This window comes from Antechinus flavipes, chromosome 3 (assembly GCF_016432865.1).
Source record: "Antechinus flavipes isolate AdamAnt ecotype Samford, QLD, Australia chromosome 3, AdamAnt_v2, whole genome shotgun sequence".
Lineage (NCBI taxonomy): Eukaryota > Metazoa > Chordata > Mammalia > Dasyuromorphia > Dasyuridae > Antechinus > Antechinus flavipes.
In genome coordinates, this window is record NC_067400.1 from 167,743,083 (window position 1) to 167,765,683 (window position 22,601).

Below are 22,601 nucleotides of genomic sequence, written 5' to 3' on the forward strand. Positions count from 1 at the left end.
TTGGTACATCAAGTGAGATTGAATAGCATCATTGGTGTCTCAAACTGATGCAAAGCACAGCTGTAAACAAAGCTATTGCATTTCTCTAAGTTTTTTGTTCACCTGGATTCCACCTTCTCAAAATGAATATAGAGAGAAAACCAAATGTAATGGTTTCATTCAAAAGGTGTTCAGGAAAATGATAAAGGAATTTATTTGACTTTCTTAAACATTCTTCTTTATTAATAGCTTTCACTAGGTTATGCAAAGCATTGTTCCAACGGCTTTCTCATTCATTCATAACTGTTGAAATATTAATGTCAGTGTAGAAGAAGGATTAATTTTAACTTTACCTCCACAATTGTTCATGTTCCATCCTCCTTATTCCTACTGTCACCATGTTAGTATAGAACCTCATTATCACCTGTCTTGTCAGTTATTGCAATAGTTCCCTATCCTATCTTTCTACCTTTGCTCTAAATTATCCTTCACACAATCATGCAACTTATTTACCATATGTATATACCCAGTCCTCCAAGTTCTCTATTCAAAACATTTGCAATGATTTTCTTTGAACTACCAAACCTAGTTGAGAGTCCTCAGCCTAGAATTCAAGACCCTCATCTTACTTCTCTAATATTCTCTTTTACTGCTCCTTTCTGCATCCAATCTTAGTATCTAAACAATTGTAGTGCTCTAATTATCCATACAAAGCCTCTTGCTTACCTATTTTTGTGTATTTGCTTATATTGCTTTTCATTCCTAGAATTCTTTCTGCTAAATTCCTGTCTGTCCTTTAAAATTCATCTTATATTCCATCTTCTTCCTGAAGCTTTCCTTTATAACCCAAGAGAGAAAATACTATTCTCTTCTGGGACACTCCCTTTCATGTATAATACTAATTCATGTTATTATTTTTATGTTCTCATAATTGTGCTATTGTCAGTCACATCTGCCACTAAAAATTCCATGAGAACAAGGGCCATCATTCTATAAGATCATTGCATAGGTGTTCTACTGTGTTGTAACAGGCACTAAATAAACATTTCTTGAATTCATCCAATTGAATCCCCTGTGTATGATTCATATCAAGAATAATGTATTTACCAAAAATGACAATAGAAAGAGATACCTTCAAAGAAAAATAGGTTTGATATTAGATATCTTACTTCGGGACAGCTAAATTATGTCACCAGGTCACTGTAAGAAGGACAGATTTTGCTTTGGTGGCAAGTGGATATTTTAACAGGGGTCCTCAAACTACAGCCGCAGGCCAGATTCGGCAGCTGAGGACGTTTATCCCCCTCAGCCAGGGCTATGAAGTTTCTTTATTTAAAGGCTCACAAAACAAAGTTTTTGTTTTTACTATAGTTTGGCCCTCCAACAGTCTGAGGGACAGACAGTGAACTGGCCCTCTATTTTAAAAGTTTGAGCACCCCTGCAGATATGTGATATGCACCAGACCTAAAGTCAGGAAGACTCATCTTCCTGAGTTACATATGACTTCAGACACATATTAGCTGTCTGACTCTAGGCAAGTCATTTAACCCTATTTGCCTCAGTTTCCATATCTGTAAAATGAGTTGCAAAAGGAATCTCCAGTATCTTTGTCAAGAAAACCCGAAATGAGGTCTCAAAGAGTCAGACTGAACAAAAACATTATGACTTTGTCTTTTTGTGAAATCTCTGAGAAGGAAGCTATTTTTGTCAGTATTTTTGCACTTTGGGGACTTTATAAATTATAAATTGGTCAGCATGAACCAGAAGTAAAATACACCAAATTTGATTTGTTCAAAATTCTTGAACTCAACATGTTTTTGGAGATTTTTTTCCTGAGGCATTTGGAGTTAAATTGACTTGCCCAGGATCACACAGCTAAGAAGTGTTAAGTGTCTGAGATCAGATTTGAACTCGGTTCCTCCTGACTTCAGGGCTGGTGCTCTATCCACTGCACCACCTAGCTGCCCATGTTTTTGGAGATCTTATACTAGAAATCAGTTTAGGGGGAAAAAAGAAAGTCTATACCCATTATGAAATAACATTTATGTTATGTCTGAACAAATAAAAGGAAGCTGACTGGATCAAAATACATTTAAATAGGAAATATGGATAGGCATGTGTAGGCCTGTTCTTGATAAAGTAGGTAGCATCTTTTGAAGTATTGATTAAATCCTCAAAATATTTTAAGAAATCAGAGCCAAGTATTAGGAAAATTATTTTGGCAGGTATTTGAAGGTTGGATTAAAAAGGGGAAAGACTGGAATAAGAAAAACTAGTTGGGTGACTATTCTAACAGTCCTGACAAGAGATAGTGAGCATTTGAACTGTGCTTATAACCCAAAGGGAGTAAAAAGGAGAGGAAAACTATGAAAGATACTGCAAAAATCAATTCTACTAGACTTGACAACTGAGTGGATATGGACATGTAGGAGAGACTATGAGTTAAAGATAGCTGATGTTTCATGCCAGTATGATTAGTAGAATGGTAGTGTCATTAAGAGAAATCAGGAAGTCAAGAATAGAGAAAAATTTTGAGGGAAAGAATAGACATTCATTTTATAAGGGAAGAATAGATGTGATATCCAGGTGGAAATGTTTTCTATTTTAGGTGGTAAAATTGTTTCCCCTAATTCTTAATGCATAATGCACCACTTTATTTTTTTTGTTTGCTCATAATGGCACATCTTGTAGGGAATTACCATTCAATTAATAAGAGTAACAATCAGTTTGATAATCATGCAGATCTAGAGGCCTTGTAATGGCCCTTTATGCATTATAAATATTGCAATAATCTTTGAATGAAGAATACTTAAAGAATGTGAGTTTTATTTATTGTACTTCTTGTAAGCCTTCTATAGAGAGAACAAGTTAGTATTTAAAAAATCATGGACTGATAAACAAATGTTTTTACTTAATTGCAAGACTGGGTTAAAAGATAATCTAAATTGCAATATATTTGTAATTTATTCCATTTCATAATTTTAAATGTTAACATCAATATAAAATAATATTTTAAATGATTATATTCTGAATCTTATTTGTACATGTTTTATCTTCATTAGGGTGATTCAGGAGAACCTGGTTTTATTGGTTTACCGGTAAGTTTCATTTTTTTTAAGTCTTACTTGGGCTACTTTTTATTAGCTATAGACTTTAATATAACATTCTTCCTCTTTTATAAATATTCTTTTCTTACATTTATGTAGGGACCTTCAGGTTATCCTGGCAGTCCGGGAAAAATAGGTCCTGTTGGAGCCCCTGGGCGACCAGTAAGTCAACTTAATACATTAATCCAATTCTCTCTTTTGTTACTATTTACATATCCCTCTACCTATATGCAATATGTATTTTATTATGAAACCTCCTGTCATTGTAGAAAACAAGTTCAAAAATAAATAAACAGAAAATATGGATCCATTCCTACATGTCATTTTTAGTAGATTTTGAGTAGGACTTGAAATTATATCACCATATCACTGTAGGAAGGACAGGTTTTGCTTTGGTGGCAAGTGGATACTTTAACAAATATGTGAAAAGCAATACCTGTCCAGCACTGCTTATCTATTATGTACTGTGCCTTAAGCAAGATCTTAGTATGTTTGGAAAAGAAAATTCAAGTTTGTTGAAACAACCCTGCATATGTGGTAATAAAGGATGAACAATTTAATATCATGCTTTATTTAAGGTCATTGTGGAGAAAGGAGATTGTATATAATTTAGTGGAGTGATTGTCCAATGGTATGGTCCCATCCTGCCAATAATGCAAGTGAGATATGATGGGGAAGATTGCTTAAGTTATATAAGGGGGAAGCTAGATGGCACAGTGGATAGAGCAGCAGCCCTAAAATCAGGAGGGCCTGAATTCAAATCTTGCTTCAGACACTTAATATTTACCAGCTTTGGGGTCCTAGGCAAGTCATTTAACCCCGATTGCTTTACACAAATAATAACAATAATAATAATAATAATGCCATGCAAGGTCATGTTAATATCTTGCTAAGATCATCCTCTGATTAGGGACAAGAAAATTCTTTGTGTCTACACAGAAAGCATCCTGCTTCATTTAATCCCTAACATGGTTCTACTTGGGTTTTTTTTAATAGTAGATTAAAATCTCAACTTGACTTAAGGGCCAAACTAACTAGAAATTAATCCTATATATTTCAAAGACTGATAATATTTTGAATCTCAGTTTTCCAGAGGGTCAAACAAGAGAAACTAGACTTAAACTCTAACAGGAGACTTAAATTGAATCAGATTGAAAAGCACTGTTAAATATTGAAGGGAAGATAAGAAGATGAGTTGTAACATCTGCTACCCTGGATATCTTGAAGGTGGTTATCAAAACGCTTATCTGGGAAGATTTCAATTCTATTATTTTATGAGTTACAGGGATAGTTCACATTATGTCCTGAAGTTCTTTCCTGTCCCATGTTTGCCCAGTAGTAAGAAGGATTTGGAACTTTATTTTTCTAAACAGTTGTCTCTTGTTACAATAATCTAATATAGGTCAGCCACTACCTGTGAAATTAAATAGCTGTTCTTAATGGAACTAAGCCAAGAATACCAGACAGTGGCCTAGAGATGCCTCAACCTCCAAATACATAATTTGGTATATACATATGTTATATACTCACCTACACAAAAAAAATAGCTCACAACTGTGGTTTGAAAGTAAAATGTAATGTCCCTGTATTCCATATAAAAGTATTTTATAGAAGAATCACAATAACCTAAGGCAGCATATTTCAGATTATTAGAATAATTTTTTGCTCTTTTAATAAAAAATTCTGGGAGTTTTGACTAAAGTTTATCCTTCCTCTCCTCTTCTTTACATTCTAATGTATTTGAATGCTGTTGCTGAGACAATATGGCTGTTTCAATATCCAAGATGCTTTACAAAACAACACATGGAACTCTGACTGATGAATGGTCTATCCCACAGAATTATGGTCAGGAAGACAAGATGTTGTAAGGAATTATAAAGGATTTTTAAAGTTCTGTGATGACCACGTATTTAAAATCAGTTGGAGTAAGGAATTCAGGTTAAGGGAAAAATCTTCAATCTTTATTCTCAGTAGAGGTGAAGACGGATTGCAATAGCAATATGGGCAGCTGTGACAGGAAGCCAACCAGCAGAGGTGAAGGGGGATTGCAGGTGAAAAGGGGATAAGAGGTGAAAGGCGGTTGGGATAGCAATGAGAGCAGCTATGTCAAGACGCCCGCCAGCAGTATCTCTTTCCGCTTCCCTTTTCCGCCTCCTTGCCTCCACCCACCAAAATCGTTATTTCCTATACAACAACACATCAGGACTTGCACAAAGAGTGGGTGGAGGCCAATCTTTCTCCAAGCTTATATATTAATAGAGTATGGTCCAATTATTATTTAGCCTCATGTGCTTGGGACCTCAGTGCATCAACTCGAGCCTCAGCCCATTATAAAGTTCCAGTCCCTTACAGTTGCAGTAAGTTCTGCAGGAACTTACCATCAAATACTGGAGACAGACAAGCAAATGCAGTCAGTAGAAGAACTCAAAAAGATAAACAAATAAATAGGAACCAAATTTATAACAGCTTCAGAGATAGAAAAGACATCTGTCTGCATCATTGAAATGATTCCACTCATTACTTCTACCCAGTCATGTGCCCATACATAAATAAATGTATTGTAATCTTCTATGGATGCTATATGTTATTTTAAATAAATAGTGAATCATTTTCCTATCTTACCTCAACAAATTTTCTCAAAGTCCTTTCTATAGGAAATTCAATTAACAAATTATCCTTTTGTTTTTCTAGGGACCTCCTGGACCTCCAGGACCAAAAGGACAACCAGTAAGTCTGTGTGTGTGTGTGTGTTTCTCTGTCTCTTTTTTGTGTGCACACATGCATGTGTGTGTGTGTGTGTGTGTGTTATTTGGAAGCAGAATCCTGGCGCTGGAATTAAAAAGAACTGAGTTAGAATCTAATCTTAGACACTTATTAATTGTATGACTCTGACAAATCATTTAACATTTGTCTGCCTCTATTACCTCAATTGTAAAATGAGAATAATAACAGTATCTACTTCACAAAGTACTTGTAAGAATCAAATGAGACATTTCCAAAGCATCTAGCCTTGCCTGGCACAAAATAGGCTCTGTAATACTGCCTATTCCCCTTTCCCTCTCATTTATTTTTGTGGGTTTTTTTTTTAATCATATAACTATTCTGCTGACATTTTTGTTGGTTGTGAAGGATGCTTGTTTTTTAAGTTTTTTTAAGTTTTATGTTAAGCTTGAAATGCATGTCATAACTGGTAAGAACAGTATGAGATGCAAAAATATTTTTTATATCCCTGTTAGTGGTAACTTGAACAAAAAGAAATTTTTCTTTGGTGAACTGCTGAAATTCTTGTTTTCTGAATACAAACATGATTCTACTAAGGTTTTTTAATAGTAGATTAAAATCTCAAGCTTTTTGTCACTGGTTTAGTTACTGTCACAGCAGATGTCATCTATAAACTGAGATGATTGGTGTCTGAAAACTCATCCAACTCTAATACTATAATTCTATGATCATCAAGTCCACAGACTATGTTAGGTTGATAGATTTGGCTATAACTTTGGTGGATATGCTCAGATTTAAGCATAACTATGATGTAGTGAATAGTAAATTGAACTTCAAGTCAGGAAGATCAGATTCAACTACCTACGTGATACTGGGCAAATTCTTTACTTAAGGGAGTTAAATTAATGTCTTCTAAATTCCCTTCCTGCTCTAAACCAATGATCTATGATGAATTAAATAGACAATCTAAAACAGAATCCATTCATGAATGGATTAGCAAAGTCAGTCAGAAATATTGTACTACAGTTGTTGAAACTTTGTTTTTGAAAAGAACAAATGACATTACAGGATGATGCTACATTTACAAAACATGAGTCAGGGCAGCTAGGTGAGCACAGTGGATAAAGTACCTGCCCTGGAGGCAGGATGACCTGATTTCAAATCCATTCTCAGACACTTAATATCTCCTAGCTATGTGACTCTGGGCAAGTCACAACGCCCAGTTGCCTCATCAAAAAACAATTGTTTGAGTAACTTTATAGTATATATTCATATACTATATGTAGTATATATATATATATATATATATATATACATGTAGCCACATGTAGACTTTGGATCTCTAAATGTACAAATATAAAAACCTCTAAATATACGAATATACCAAACCTTGGATCTCTAAGTATATCAAGATTTCCGTATAGAACTTGTCATTTATATGGTCAGTTCATTGCTGATGCTGCCCTCAACGAATTCCCAGCCTTAGATGCTGGACTGATCCCCATGGAGCAACAAGCTTGAGCAGGATGAGAAATTACCAGAGCCAAGAGCAGCGGATGTAGGACAGGAAAAGTGGCCAAGAAAGTGGCCTCCAAGCTCCCAACCATAACTCCAGAGCTTCAGATCTCCCTTTGCTTCTTCAAATACAAACAGCTCTCCTCACCTCCTGACACTGTCATTTCCTGATTGCTCCTAGGGCCAGATGATGAAGCAAGAAGAGAGGGAAAGAGGGAGGGAAAGAGGGAGAGAGAGGAAACAGACAAGATGCAAAGATCTGAAATTCATCCAGCTCCAAACTAGGATGGTTACATTTCTCTATTTTAATCTAAGCTTCCAACCAAGTGGGAAAGACAGTGAAAGCAAAAATTAGTGAAAGGATTTGTTTTTATCTTCATAAAACACATGGATCTGGGAGAAATAGTATATTGGAAAGAGAAAGGTGAGATGAAAACTTGTAGGAAACATTAATTTAGGATAACAGAAAGGAGCAAAAGAGAAAAGAAAAAGGAATTGCAGAGGGGGGAAAGCGTGGTCTATTTTGTGCATATAATTGTGGTTTTTTTTTTCTTTTTGCTCCTCTAGGGGTTTACAGATAAGATATGATTACATACATATGTATATATCATATATATATATACATATATATGCATATATGTACATGTGTGTTATATATGTGTGAATATATATATAAGCAATACAATGAATAGCAACATGATAAGAACCTTGATGGAATTCTCCCCTTGCATTAGAACTGAGCAGATGGCCTAGGTAATATAATTTTAAAATAACATGAAAAAATTGATAAGCACCCATTAATATGAAAAAAAACTTTTTAAAGGAGAAAGAATAACATAAAACTTCTAAAATACTGGGAAAAGAGAAGACTGGCTGAGAGAAGAATAAATAATAAATGTTCATCAAATATATGAAGGCTCATCATGTAAATAATACAAGTTCCCTGCAAGAATATATAAAAGGAAGTAGATTTGCATTGTGAGAAGAGTAATTTAGAGAGAATAAAGAACTTTCTGGTCATAAAGTTGTTTTATAACAATCTTCTGAAAGATCCCCAATGTAAAGACAAATACTCTGACCTGAATGGAGGCAATTTTCTTTAGTATGAACCAGTTGACCATTTAATTATGATACTGTTTTTCTAAAGTGTCTAATTTCAGTCCTCCACAGATAGAGAATAGTTTACCTATGCCTGATTGATCATGGCTCTTTGTTCTTGAATAAGTTATGTGTAATAATTTGGGTTCAAACACTGATTCTGCATATATGAGTATTTGTGGAAATAGTTAGAAACTCTCTTCTGTCTGTTGGTTTTATTGAAGTAAAGCCAAAATATTCTGTAACTTCAGTTTTCCCTCCAATAATGTTTCACAGAGCTAGAGCTTTAATGAACATTCCTTTTAACTTCATGAATGCTTACCTTTGTTCAATGTTACCTACCTACTAAAAACTATTTCTTTTTTTAGGGCAACAGAGGTCTTGGCTTTTATGGTGAAAAGGGTGAAAAGGTAAAGAATCATAACAAATTAATGCACTGACTGGCATTATTTATGTTTAACATTTTGAAAACAATTCTTTTCATTGTGACTTGTTAATAACTTTATTCCATATTGATGAAAATATGTACATTTGAATCATTTTGTTTAAATTGAGGAGCCTGGCTCTTCATTATTCCAGTGCAGAACCCCCATTATTGATTCATGGCAGTGAGTGATATTGATTTTTTTTAAAAAGGAATGAATGAAAAGCTTAATCAGGATCTGGCTCACCATAGCATTGAGATTTAGGCTTAATCAATGAATGTAAGAGCTCTAAAGCAAGACTATATTCTTACTTCACAGAATTTATAGAAGATTGTGAGATACTGAGATAGGTAACCAAAAAAAGAAAGAAAAAGAAAAAAAACAGAATTTTACCCTCAGGAAGTGATTAACAATTAAAGGAGCAACTTTAATTAGATCTTGAGGCAAGAAAAGATTATATTACCTCTAAAATAGTATATATGAGGAAAATAAATTTATGTCTATAAATTTATGATCAATAATTCAACTCAGTTCATGAGAAACAATCCCCTTCTTTATGAGCAAACCTATTTTCTTTAAAAAACTGTTGCTTTCATTGCTAAATTGTTCTTTATCATTGCCTAATAGGGTGATGTTGGACGACCAGGACCTACTGGACTTCCACCAGATAGTGATCTTGCTACTTCCTTTCTTGAAAACGTGGTGGACCAACTAGATCAATATAAGGTAATTTGGTAAATAATTTGAAATAAGTAACTTTTGACATTGTAATCTTTTGTGGGCTTGAACAAGGAAGGACACAGTGTTCAACAAAAAAATTTCAACAAAAGGGAATAGTCTTTGTTTATAGAAGTACTAGGTGCTTTTAAGAAGGGACCAAGTACAAGGGGCCACTCAATTACTGGGACAGCATCAAACATATCTGCCACTGTAACATAATATAGAAATTTTTTAAATTTAAGACAATATTGATGAAACACAAGGTTCTAAGAAAGCAGTTCAGAATGTGAAAAATTCATAAAGGCTTCTCATAGCCAGAAGGCTTTATTTCATGGAAGATACATGAACAGATCCAAGTAATCTAGCTAGGATTGTGAGTCAAGTGATACTGCTTAATGGTCCAAGGCTCCCTTTGTGTGGGATAAGGTTGACTATGGGAACAGGATGGTTTTGGTTAGAGTGCACATCAATGTGACATGCCAAAACCTTAATAATTATTATGTGCTTAGAATTCTCATTGTGGCAGAGGAAAATGAATACAGCATAAATTCTAAGCTTAATTTATAGAAATTGCACAAATTTAGCTTTTATTACAGAAAATTTGAATTCTGTAAAATGACATCATACTCTTTTCTCATTGTTGTCAATATAGTAATATTTTTTTCACCAAAGGTCAATTAAATTCACTTTACCCAAGCTCTATAATTCTTAATAACAATTTATATTCTAATAAGACACTTTTTGGAATCTGAAATAAAATAAACATCTTTAAGTCAAGCCTTTTAAAAGGCATACAAGTATTTAGTATAAATATTTTCATTAAAGAAATGGGCTCAGATTCTTGATTAATTGAATTATTATAATAGGAATTATATTTTTTAAAATTCTCGCCATTTTGAGAAGTACCACATGAATTGTGGAGATAACAATTTAATTCATGACCTGCCTACAGACATAAAGTGAGCATTCTTAAAATTAACTGCATAGAGAAGATATGAGAATTAATGAATTAGCATATAAGAAACTCTTTGATTACCATTAACTCAAAACATTTTTTCTGCCTAAGAAGTCATTACCTGTCAAATTCTATTTACTTCAATAAATCTGAGAGAAAAAATAAGAAATGTTGAATTTTTAGTTAAAAAAATTCATTATTTGCTTCATAACATAGTCATATAGTATTATTCTTGGAGACAGAAAGATCTGAGTTCAAATATGACAGTAACAGTATATAACCAAGAACAAATCATTAAATTTCTCTGCAAGTCATTTAATCTCTCTGATCCCAGTTTCCACATTTGTAACAAAGGAACAGTAATATTGCAAGTCTCACAGAATTGTTGTGAGGATCACTTAGACATTATATGTAAAGAGCTTTGAAAATCTTTAAAATTCTATGTAAATGTCTGTTGTTATCATTATTATTATACTATCATTTTCCAAATTAAATATATTTTTGTTTTCTGAAAGATACAGAATCCTCTTCCACAAGAATAATAATCTTCAAATTTCAGTTATCCCCTAATAGTTAATGGAAAACAGGGGAAAGGATCATTTCAAAAAGAAGCAAATCTCAAAGTGTTTATATTCAGTATAGTGATGAATTCATTATGTCTCTGCATCTAATTAACCTTCAAAATTATGTTTTATTTAAGTTAATGACAAAATTAGTTGATTTCTCTTGAGTATACATGACTACCACTGTGATTCAAATATAGACCCAACTGAGCATAACTAGTATTGAAATTTTGCCACAGATACTTTTTATTTAATTCATCAAATTTCATAATTTTGGATATATTGTTTAAAAATCCAAACATAATTATTTTTAATTTTACCAATATAAGCTCACAAAATCATAAAGCTTATAAATCACATGCTTATGATTTCCAAAAATCATCTTTTAGCATTAATTTTAAACTATTAAAGTCTTTTCATTTTTTGTTACTATTAGAGCTAAGAATAATGTCCCCTGCCAAATAATCACTTTCTTAAGTACATTTCATTTCACACAATAAAGTCTGATATATTTTGAAATATTTGTGTTCTTGATTTATTCATTATCTTCTCCTTTTCATCTTTTTTTATAGGGTGAAAAAGGAAACTGGGGAGAACCAGGCTGGAAAGTAAGTCACTTATAAAATATCCTTACATATTATTTTCCATGCAAAAATTCTGTGTTAATTTAGGGTTTTCTTAGTTTAAAATATTAGGATATATAGAAGTCATATTTATAAACTATGTAACTTTTATTTCTCATCTGTCTTTTCCCCTGTTTTTGATTTTTTTTTAAGTAATGGATTTGAAAAGAATTCCAGATGTGGGTCTTATATTAAATATTAGCTAATCAACATTTCTATCATTTGCAAAACATTACCAAATGCTTCACAACACAACACATACAGATGAAGGGACTCTAGTTCTCACGTTTGGGTTTGCAATAGATCAGCAAGCCTTAAGGCAATGTTGCTTTAACTCCATTATGACTTCTAATTAATTAATGCAATCTGGATTTATTAAGTATGCATCATGTGCCTGGATTTATTCTAGACACTAGGATTATAAAACCTGTCTTCAACGAGCTTATGTTCCTAGTAGAAAGTCTGTCCAGACTACTGGTATTATCTTTTTCCCATGTGATATTTCAGAATAACTAGCAATGCTAGTTTATAAATCATATCATCATTTTAATAGTCAGATCAACAAACATTTATGAAGCTCATATTATTTTTCAGGCACAAATATAAGCAATAAAATTTTCTGTCCTCAAGAAATTTACATTCTAATGAGAAAAAAATAATAACGCATAAAGAAGAGCTGAAAAGGCTAGAGTGGTTAGAGATCTTAAAAAAAAACAAAAACAAAAACAACTCAGTGCACCTCCCAGGTTCAGAAGTAAGGATTGGCATGAAATGAAGATATTGCTGGGTCTGAGACTCATCCTTAAAAATAAAGGTTCAGGAGGAATCTAGGTGGGGCAGTGGATAGAGCACTAGCCCTGAAGTCAGGAGTATCTGAGTTCAAATCTATCCTCAGACACTTAACATTTCCTGATTGTGTGACCCTGGGGGAATTACTTAACCCCAAATGCCTCAGAAAAAAATAAAATAAAAATAAATAAATAAAAGTTCTGGGTGGAACTAGCAAAAGGGAGATAATGCTAGAGAGTATTTCCAAGATGTGAAGCCCAGGATGGAGTCCAGAGGTGGAGTGAACATTTCTGGGACATCCTAAAGAAAAACCAGTGTTGCATTTTTGTTTTTCTTCCCGTGTTATTTTTACCTTCTGAATCTAATTCTTTCTGTGCAACAAGAGAATTATTCAGTTCTGCACAAACATATTGTATCTATGATATACTGTGACATATTTAACATGTATAAGACTGCTTGCCATCTAAGGGAGAGGGTGGAGAAAGGGAGGGGAAAAGTCAGAATAGAAGTGAGTGCAATGGATGATGTTGTAAAAAATTACCCAGGCATGGGTTCTGTCAATAAAAAGTTATAGTTATAAAAAAAAATTTTAAACAGAAAAAAAAAGAAAAACCAGTGAAAATTAGAAATTCAGCCTGGAGAGGCTATAAGAAAGTTATTGTGAAAGTTATGTTAGTAACATTTGCAGTTTTTAAAAAAACAACCTTCTGGAAAAGTGAAGTGTTAGTCACACTACCAATTAGAATAAATACCATATACTAGATCATGTACTAATTTATCTGTATACTTTTTCTCTTAGGGAATTTCAGAAAAAGGTGAAGAAGGAATAGTGGGCTTTCCAGGACAACGGGTAAATCACTCACTTTATAAACATGTATATTGTTAAAATCTAAACTTGTGGTATATGGGAGTAAAAGGCAGAAGTATTTCCATTGATTTTTTAGCTTTGCAACCAAAAACCAGAATTACAAAGACATTTTTAGGGTTTGGGCGTTCTTCTACATTGACCTGAACTCCATGTAAATAGTGAAAGGGTATTTTATATGAAAGTTTGTTCCTAAATCAAAATTCTTCAAGAATAAAAGAAGCCTTTTATTTTTGTAGTCTATATATTTCTATACTCAATTTCTCTCCTTTCTCTTTGTACTACTTAGTCCGATGTACCTAAACTTCCATTAACCCCCCAAAAAGGGAAAAGTTGACATTAGTGGTTCTTTACCCTTCTTTGAGAATGCTATAAAAATATGATACAGAAGTTTTTTAGGTAATCTTAGAAACATTGTCTTTTAATTGAATACATATGGGAGCTTTCTTTTGTGTAAATTATTCTCGACACAAAAGGATGAACCTCAATAACTATTTTATTCCTACAGGAGTTACAGGCTTTTTTCTTCAGGAAAATATTGAAAATCATTGAAGAATATTCTTAGCTTTCAAAACAATACCATATATTTACTTTGTAGCTACATGTTTGTCCCCTACTTTGAATGTTTATATTATTTCTTTATATAAAGAATTGCTTCAGAATAATTCCTATAAACCATTGATACCTCTATTTTCATATAGACTAGAACAATCACAATGTGTCCTGTTGGGATATCTTGCTATTTGAACTGGATTTTCTTCCAATTCAGGGAGACTGAAACAAAAGAATGAGATATAAATCTTTGGAAGAAATAAATGAAAAGGCTAACCAAGATATTAACTATAAAACTAACAAAAAATTCTTGAGTTAGTAAAACTGAAGATTTTGGAGCAGATACCCTCTTCCAGAGAAAATAATTCCAAAAATACATCTACTGGTCTGATATTAAAATATTCAGGCTATGAAAATAAGTTTCATCTGTCCTTCTAGGTGTAATGGGAATATCTTTGCCAAAGTAAAAGTCCACCAGTACCTATGATGTAGCTTTCTTCTCGCTGTATCTTATACCTAGTACTTCATTGTCATTCTTTCCTCACTGCACAGGGCTACTTCTATATAGGACACATCATGTTTTGAAACTATTATCTTTTTTAAGGTTAAAAGTCACTTAAAAGTTCAAATAAACTTTGAGGGAGAAATGAAAGAATGTTCTATAATAAAATCTCACTGATATAAAGAAATTGTTTTCACCAGTGGCACATTTGGAACCATTACTGATATTGTTCTTTTTGTCAATTCAGGGTTTGCCAGGCAACAATGGTAGAGAAGGAGATCAAGGAGAGAAAGTAAGTGTGGAACACCAAAGTGAGTCTTTTCTGTGAGATGTTTTCAAATTACCAAAAAACACCACACACACACACACACACACACAAAAGTTATGCCAAACTTTCATTAACAGAAAATATTTAAAGCACTATTTGAGTGTTCAATAACGTTGATGTTCCTTTCTCTTCAGTCCCTTTCAGAATAACCTGTATCAAGTCATACTGCATTTCTTTATTTCCATGAAACCAGCCATTTAAAAGTCCTTATTATTCCTTTGTTTCTTTATTTCCTAACATTTTTGAACCCAAGGATGTACTACATCTTTTAGCCATAGGTAGGTAACCCAGGTTATTATATAACTAAACCAAGTTTCCCATTTTCTTCCATCTAAGTCATTCATTATCAAACTATCTTATTTCTTTAATATGTAAATTCCTTGGTCCAGTGCAATACTAGATCTTGATAATTTCCAAAGATAAGTTGGATTAATGAAATTTCTTGCAGGTTGAATCTGATTTTAATACTATATACTACAATATCACCAAATTATAATGCACCATGCTACTTCTTTATATTTACCTCATACAGTTATAATATTCATTTTAATGTTCACAGTTTTTTTTGTTTTTAAATGAGACAGATTTTTAACCATTCTCTGGAAGAAAATATATATAGATAAAGCATTATATATCTATACCTCGTGTAGAGTCTTTTTTCTTAATGATAGGAATAGTATACTTAAATTTTATTTTATTTTCAATTCACATATAAGCCAGTATTTTTTTTAAAAATGATTCATCGTGCAAGGAATGTTTTGACAACTCAGCCTTACATGGGATAATCACATGAGTGGTAATGGCAATAAAGTATATTTGGAAATAATTTCAATATTTTTAAAATCACTATTAGAACTAATTGTAATAATAATAACATATTCATAAATATATTTACTAGCATTGTGAATTTATAAAAACAGTTATATGAGGACTAAGAATTGAGTCCATGACTGGAGAGCATAGCAGCAATAATTCTGCCATTGAATCCATGACTTCATTAGGATGATACTCTAATCAAGTGCACTAATCAGACATAAATATAACACTGAAAGTATTTCAGAGTCTTCTTCACCTTGGATTCTCAATTCTTCATGCTAACAGAAAAGAGCACAAACAAGAAATTGAAATCTACGCATAATCTCTTTAATCTAATTTAGCAATATAGTTTTTGGCCATCCTTTCTCCCTTCCCTACCCTCATCCTAGGGAAATCTTTCGTGGGAGACAAGAATATAGCCAAATCAAAGAATATGGTACCATGTGCAAAGGAACACTATTTCCATCCATGACTGATCTAAAATCTCCAACAAGAGGTCATCCAGACTTGTTTTAACAACCTCTGAAGTCAGCAAATCCTCAATTTCCAGAAGCAGTCTATTCCGTTTTTTGACAACTATAATTGTCAGGTGTTTTTTCCCCTCTTATATTAAGCCAAAATTTGCCTAGCTACGATTTCCACACATTGTTCCTACTCCTTCCCTTTGGGGCCAAGCTGGACAAGTTTCATCCGTCTTCGATTCAAGCATTTAAACACCTGAAAATATGTCATGTCCCCAAAATACACACTTCCCTACACTATATATCTCCACTTCCTTCAGCTAATTATGGTATTCTGTATTCTCCAGTTCTATCACCATCTTGATCACCATCCTCTGACAAACTGATCAGTGTCTTTCAAAAACATGGTTTCAAATACTAAACACAATATTCCCATTAAATTCTGGCCAGAGACAGACCTTCATTTTAAATATCATGTCTCCATTAATGCAGCTTTAGATGACATTGTGTTTTTGGATTCTATGCCATATTGGTGATTAGTATATAGTTAATTAAACTAAATCTTTGTCACACCAGTTAGTATCTAGCCACATTTTCTCCACCTTATATTTATGAAGTTGATATTTTGAACTCGAGTGTAGGGCATTGTGTCTATTATATTTAATCTCTGATTTAACAGAAACTCAGCTATGTCTTCCTTCCAAATTTGTTTATTTTACCAATATAACAAGCATGTCATTTATGCTTTTATTCAAGTCCTTTATGAAAATGTTGAATTTTCTCCAAGTAGACATCAATATATTTATCATCAATCTTTGGTTCTGGTCTCTTAACAATTTTCTAATCTACCTGTATTTTCATCTAGTCCGCATCATTCTGTTTTTGTCCATAAGGACAGCATGACAAATCCAGAAAACCCCACAAAAATCAAAACAGTCAAGGAGTTCAAATCACTGAGTCCACTTCAAGAAAAGCCAAGAAAAAATACTTGAAATGATGGTGTAACGTGCCTATTCCATTCCCTTAATGTAGTAGCCTAATTCGAATAATCTTGTTTAGAAAGGAACTGTGATTAGTTTATCATTAGCCATGCTGGTTCTTAATGATCAATTTTCCTTTCTAAACCATCTCCTTTACTACATCAAAGAATTTTGTCATGAATCAAAGATAACTTTATTGGACTGTATCCAAAGGAATTCACTTTCTTTTGAAAATCAGAATGTCTTTTGCTCATCTTTAATCCATGCCTTTTCACCTGAACCTCCATGGTTCTTCATAAAACATTGATGGTGGATTTTATGAGAAGTACAGCCTACTGTCACAAATCCCTACTGAATGAATTTGCCATTTGTATCATGCAGATGCTCTAATGACATGGTATCATTGTTTCTTTTGGAATTTCTTGAAGTCTGGCCCAGATGTTCATTTCTGGCTAATTTAATGTAGCACAGTTGGAACAGCTTGGAAAACAATGGATACTTTCTGTCAAGTGGAACTCCTTCAGTTGCTAAGAGGACGTGGTTTATTTGATAAGGGAATGGAACGAGTTAGAATAGGAAATAGTCGGGGCCCATACAAATGACTCTATCATTCTACTATATAACATTATGATATGTGACTTCCACTTTTACCATGTGCTGTCTTTCTTGCCAAGTTGTGTTACCTCCTGCCGTCTGTTCAGCTGTGTGCAGACATTTAATATTATAAAATGTAATTAGAAACCAGTTGTAGCTTTAGGGAATCTATTGTAAACAGCAATTTAAAAAATACATTTAGAAAGCATAAAAGAAAAGAAAACTTACTCCCAGGGATAGATTTTGGCTTCTATCACTAATATACACATCATTCTCTTCCTATAACTTTATAGAAGTTCTGTAAGCAGTATTCTTTCCAAAAGTATATGATTAAACTTTGTTTGAATTCAACATTTTGTTCCTTTAAAATTAAGTATTATTGATCAAATTTCTCAGAAACTCTAATTCTTCTTTTTCCTCTAATCTATCCTAAATAATTATTTTAAATGGCAAGGCTTGTGAATACTTGATCCAAAAAACCCCACAAAATCATTGAAGTCAAAGGAGTTTAAATCTTGAAGTCCACTTCAAGAAAACTCATTAACTTTCTGAGCTGTTAAGAACAAGCTTATCTGAAAAACTACCATGATTTTGAAACGTCTCACATTAAAGAAACAATTCAAAAATGTTTTCCTTTCCATTGATTAAATGGTACATTTGGCATACGAACCCAGGCAAAGCATCAGAGTTTCATATCCCAAAATGATGCTGAGTTCTTGTGACAAATGATCAAAAATTCAGAAAAAATCCAGAATTTAGTGTCTTATAATCTTTTATCACTGAGCATACTTAAGTTAACAAAGCTCCCAAAATATTCTGTCATACATAGAGTGCTCGATTTTTCCTAAGCCATAGGAGAAAATTGGTCATAATGGATTTTGAGGGGAGAAAATCTAATTACACAGAAGTAATCATGATGTTAACATGCAAATAAATAATTAACAACTTTTAAAAACTCATAATATTATTGTTTCTCTTTCTAGATTAGGAACATGTTTCTTGGTTGAAGTTGACTTTTTAAAAATAAACATAGGCTAGAGAAATATTCTGATTGATATTTAACTACACTTGTTCTGCTACAAATCTTCATTTGAGAACTTAATATCCTTTGGGAGTGTCAGGCTTATAAGTAAGGTTCTAATAGCCAATCCTTCATATACTCTTTTGGTGAGCATGATTACGCTAAATCCCAGCATGAATTTCAACTGATGTCACATTTAGACGTGGTTATTGAGGCAAATGAGTTTCATATGCATTGTTACAAGACTCAAGAAAATAATTTTAAAGCTATTCATAAATATTCTGAGGTGAAGACTAATGATTTCAGTTTAGGTTTCATAATAAAACCATCCATCATGTTAACTATTTCTTCAGTCTATAAATTTGACATGTATGTCATCTATGCTTTTTATTCAAGTCACTGATAAAAATGTTGACCAGCATAGGACAAGTTTCTGGGATTTTAACTAGGTACTCTATATCTAAACTGACAAGGAGCCATTAATATCTACTGATTGGATCTGATAGTTCAACCAATTTCAACTTTACCAGTTCTATATCATCAAGCAGTTCATGTTCCATCCTCTTGTTTATATAATGACAAGAAGCTTAATCAAATGCTTTGCTGAAATCTAAGTATAATATGTCTACTACATTTCCTTGATATACAACCTACCTGTTAAAAAAGGAAGAAAAGTTAGTCTGGCATGACCTCTTCTTAATGAAATTACACTGACTTTTAGTGATCATTTCATAAGAACTACCTTTTATAAATATGTCCTAATATTTTGCCAGGAATGGATGTCAAGCTTGATTATGCATAATTTGCAGCCTATACCCTCATTCCTTTTTAAAAACTAAAACAAAATTTGTTCCTCTACTGCTCTACAGTACTTCTCTCATTATCCACAAAGACCATAGATTCATAGGTGGAAGAGCTTACTTTGATTTTCCATACATGTTTAAATATAAATTCATTGAACAAATAAATCTGCATCTCAATGGGATTCTAAACAAAAGTGTCTCTTTACAGAACTGTTTCTTCAGATCATTTTCCAGAACCATCCTTGTGTTGTTTCCCTGGGTACTCATGAAATCCCAATACTCCCTCTCTCCACCAGTTCCTGTCAGTTTAACTATGGCTGGAACTCCCCACAGACAAGTCCCAAAACTGTCATAGTTGTTACAAGATGAATCTTTTTATATAATTTCCAAATTATTGAAAAAATTTTAAAAATATGCCATGAGTTCCAGTGCCAAGAAGGAGTCCTTAGTGTGATTTTTAATTTTTTTCAGTCCTTTTGTTATGTCCAATTATACAAAACAATTTGCTCCCCATTTCACTCAAATACACTGTAGGAAAATTCATTGTCTTCCAAAAAAGACAACTTCTTTGATGCATTCCTTTTTGATATCTATTTCACAAAACATCATGATTGCTTGATGTTTTTGACTGATGATGATGGTGGTAGTGAAGTCACAGAATGACTAAATCAATTGTCTACATGGCCAATATAATATGGATCTTTGGTATCTTTTATTTATATGTACAATTCTTATTAAATGATCATGATCAGAAATCTAATCCTCATTAGATCTATGTTTTTTTGTATAATTGCTGGAAAAACAAAGTAAAATATTCAGTCCTCACAAAGATTTGGGAAATGAAATGACTGCTTATTCAAAAAAAAAAAAAAAAAAGGCAAATGTTTCCAAGTCAAAAGAATTTAAGAAGATTTTAAAATTACTTAGATTTGAATTATCCATTGGGTTTCACTAAAGAAAAATGGACATCCAGCTAACCATAATTATGATACACATATATCAAAATGCTCTGAGTAATAGTGCTTTTTTTTTTTTGATCTGATGCTAATTTAATTAGGTTGATATTTTGGTTAATGAGATTCTATTGACTCTACTGTCAGATTAAATGGATGAACCATTTCTAAATTTTCACTTCATTTTTCTGTGTAGATATATGATTAGATATATATTATTTCTGCAACATATGTTAGTATGTTTGAAGAACAAAGCAAAGTAGGAAAATTTGGAAAATACTGTCTTCTCTTTTAAATCTTAAGCTCCACCTAGTGTCAAAGAGAATGAAACCAAAACTAAAACTTTGTTCCTACTTTCAAAAGCCCAAAACTAAACTAATTTCAATTTAGTCAAGTTTAAACTGAGGTTTTGTGTAATTTCAAGTATATACCCCTAAGCAAATACATGTCTTTTTCTTTATTAATCTGAAGCCAAATAATTTATAACTTGTTTCATTGATCTATGTAGTTTTGTTTGTTTGGAGTTCCTGCTATATCTGACCTTGGGAAAAACAAATTAAATTCCTAGACTGAAAAAAAAAAAAACTTCACATTTCTGCACATAAGCATTTGTAAGGGAAAACTTAACAATTTCCCTCAAAAAAGTAATGAATAACTGTCCTTAGGGAATTAGAAATTCTTAAAAATACATTGCCATAAAAATTTGAAAGATATTTAAGAAAAATATCTAAATGAATAATTATAATTATTCATGGTTTGTGTTGGGTTTTTTTTCTCTTTAGGGAATGAGAGGAGATGTTGGCTTTCCAGGAATTGATGGCTTTAAAGGACTACCGGTAAGATATCTTAATCACAAGTGTCAAGAAATTATGTTCATCTTTGATCAGATTATCTTTATTTATTTTTCTTGTGTTTGATTAGAATCTGAAAAGCATTATTGCTTCATAATATAAAAATACACAATAGACTTTGTTCAAACTACACCTCTGACACTGTGTGATTCTCAACAAATCATTTAATTTCTCAGTACTCTAAGCCTGCTAGTTGCACATGTAGCCAGCAACCAGATTAAAATATAATTGGGAAATATTAAACAAAATAAGTGAATATCACAATTAAACATGGAGAACATTACATGTGAAAAATTAAATCAATTATGTAGCATCACATATATATATCCCTTTGTGCCTGAATTTGACACCACTACTCTAGGAAACTCTCAACACCCTAAATTGCAGAAATTCTACTAGCCTACATTGATAGAGTTTCTTTAACTATCTCTGTATCAATTAAGTCATAGATTCCGCTCCTATTCTTTATTTCTATGATTAGAATATATTCCCATCAATTGCCTCCTTTCTTTAATATTATAAATCTGAGAATTCATCTTTAATCATATGAGTAAAACAACATTCAAAAAATTTCCTCTACTTCTCTTACTACCTTGCTTCATGCTAAAGGTGGGGAAATGGGGAAAGAAATGGTCTGCACCAAGATATTGTCTCCTGATGATAAAAAGAATGAGGAAGAAAGATGAGAACTAACATTGAGAAATGAAACTCAGAATTAGCATTGTTAACTGTGATGAAAGAATGCTTAATCTTATTTGGTTATCCTGAGTTAGGGGTCTAATAAAAGTAGTATGCTTTTATTTGTACATTATATGTTTTATTTGTCCATAATGGAGCATTTATGACCACTGTAATTACAAAAATGAAAAAGAACTCAGTAACAATTGGATTAGTAGGGCAAGGTCAAAAGAACATATGTAAGTCTTGACTGAAAGATATGACTAGAAGAAACACAAATTTTTTCAGCAATTTGAAGGATCTAAGTACCAAAGAGAAAAAACAAGTAAGAGAAGTAAAATTAGAAAAGGTGAGAAAAAATAAGTATTGTTGACTTGAAAATGAATCGAGTAATTTAGATGTTATGGAATTATTTCCTTGTTCACATAACAGTGAGTATGTCATATCATATCTCACCTATTCATAGCTTAATCAACATTTAAGTTTAAACTGAAGTTTTGTGTAATTTTAAGTATACACCCCTAAGCAAATACATGTCATTTTGTTGTAAGCTTTGTTTTTGAAAGTATGTTTCCAAATACTTTAAAAGGCTTTTCTCTAAATACGCAATGCTCTCTTTTTCCATCCTTAGGGAGACATAGGTGACCGAGGTCCCCCTGGACCACCTTCATATTCACCCCATCCCTCTCTAATAAAAGGTTT

At 32.6% G+C, this 22,601-nt stretch overlaps 1 protein-coding gene across 2 annotated transcripts in view; it reads left to right on the forward strand.

Annotated features, from left to right (window-relative positions):
- Window positions 1-22,601, forward strand: part of COL4A2 (collagen type IV alpha 2 chain) — a 274,234-nt gene that overhangs the window by 160,272 nt on the left and 91,361 nt on the right. For both annotated transcript variants that reach the window (XM_051984185.1, XM_051984184.1), the window contains exons 9-18: window positions 3,042-3,077; window positions 3,186-3,248; window positions 5,778-5,813; window positions 8,789-8,830; window positions 9,473-9,571; window positions 11,656-11,691; window positions 13,295-13,345; window positions 14,662-14,706; window positions 21,153-21,206; window positions 22,531-22,597. In XM_051984185.1, the coding sequence (XP_051840145.1) occupies window positions 3,042-3,077; window positions 3,186-3,248; window positions 5,778-5,813; window positions 8,789-8,830; window positions 9,473-9,571; window positions 11,656-11,691; window positions 13,295-13,345; window positions 14,662-14,706; window positions 21,153-21,206; window positions 22,531-22,597 (529 nt within the window). The remainder of the gene's footprint in view (window positions 1-3,041; window positions 3,078-3,185; window positions 3,249-5,777; window positions 5,814-8,788; window positions 8,831-9,472; window positions 9,572-11,655; window positions 11,692-13,294; window positions 13,346-14,661; window positions 14,707-21,152; window positions 21,207-22,530; window positions 22,598-22,601) is intronic.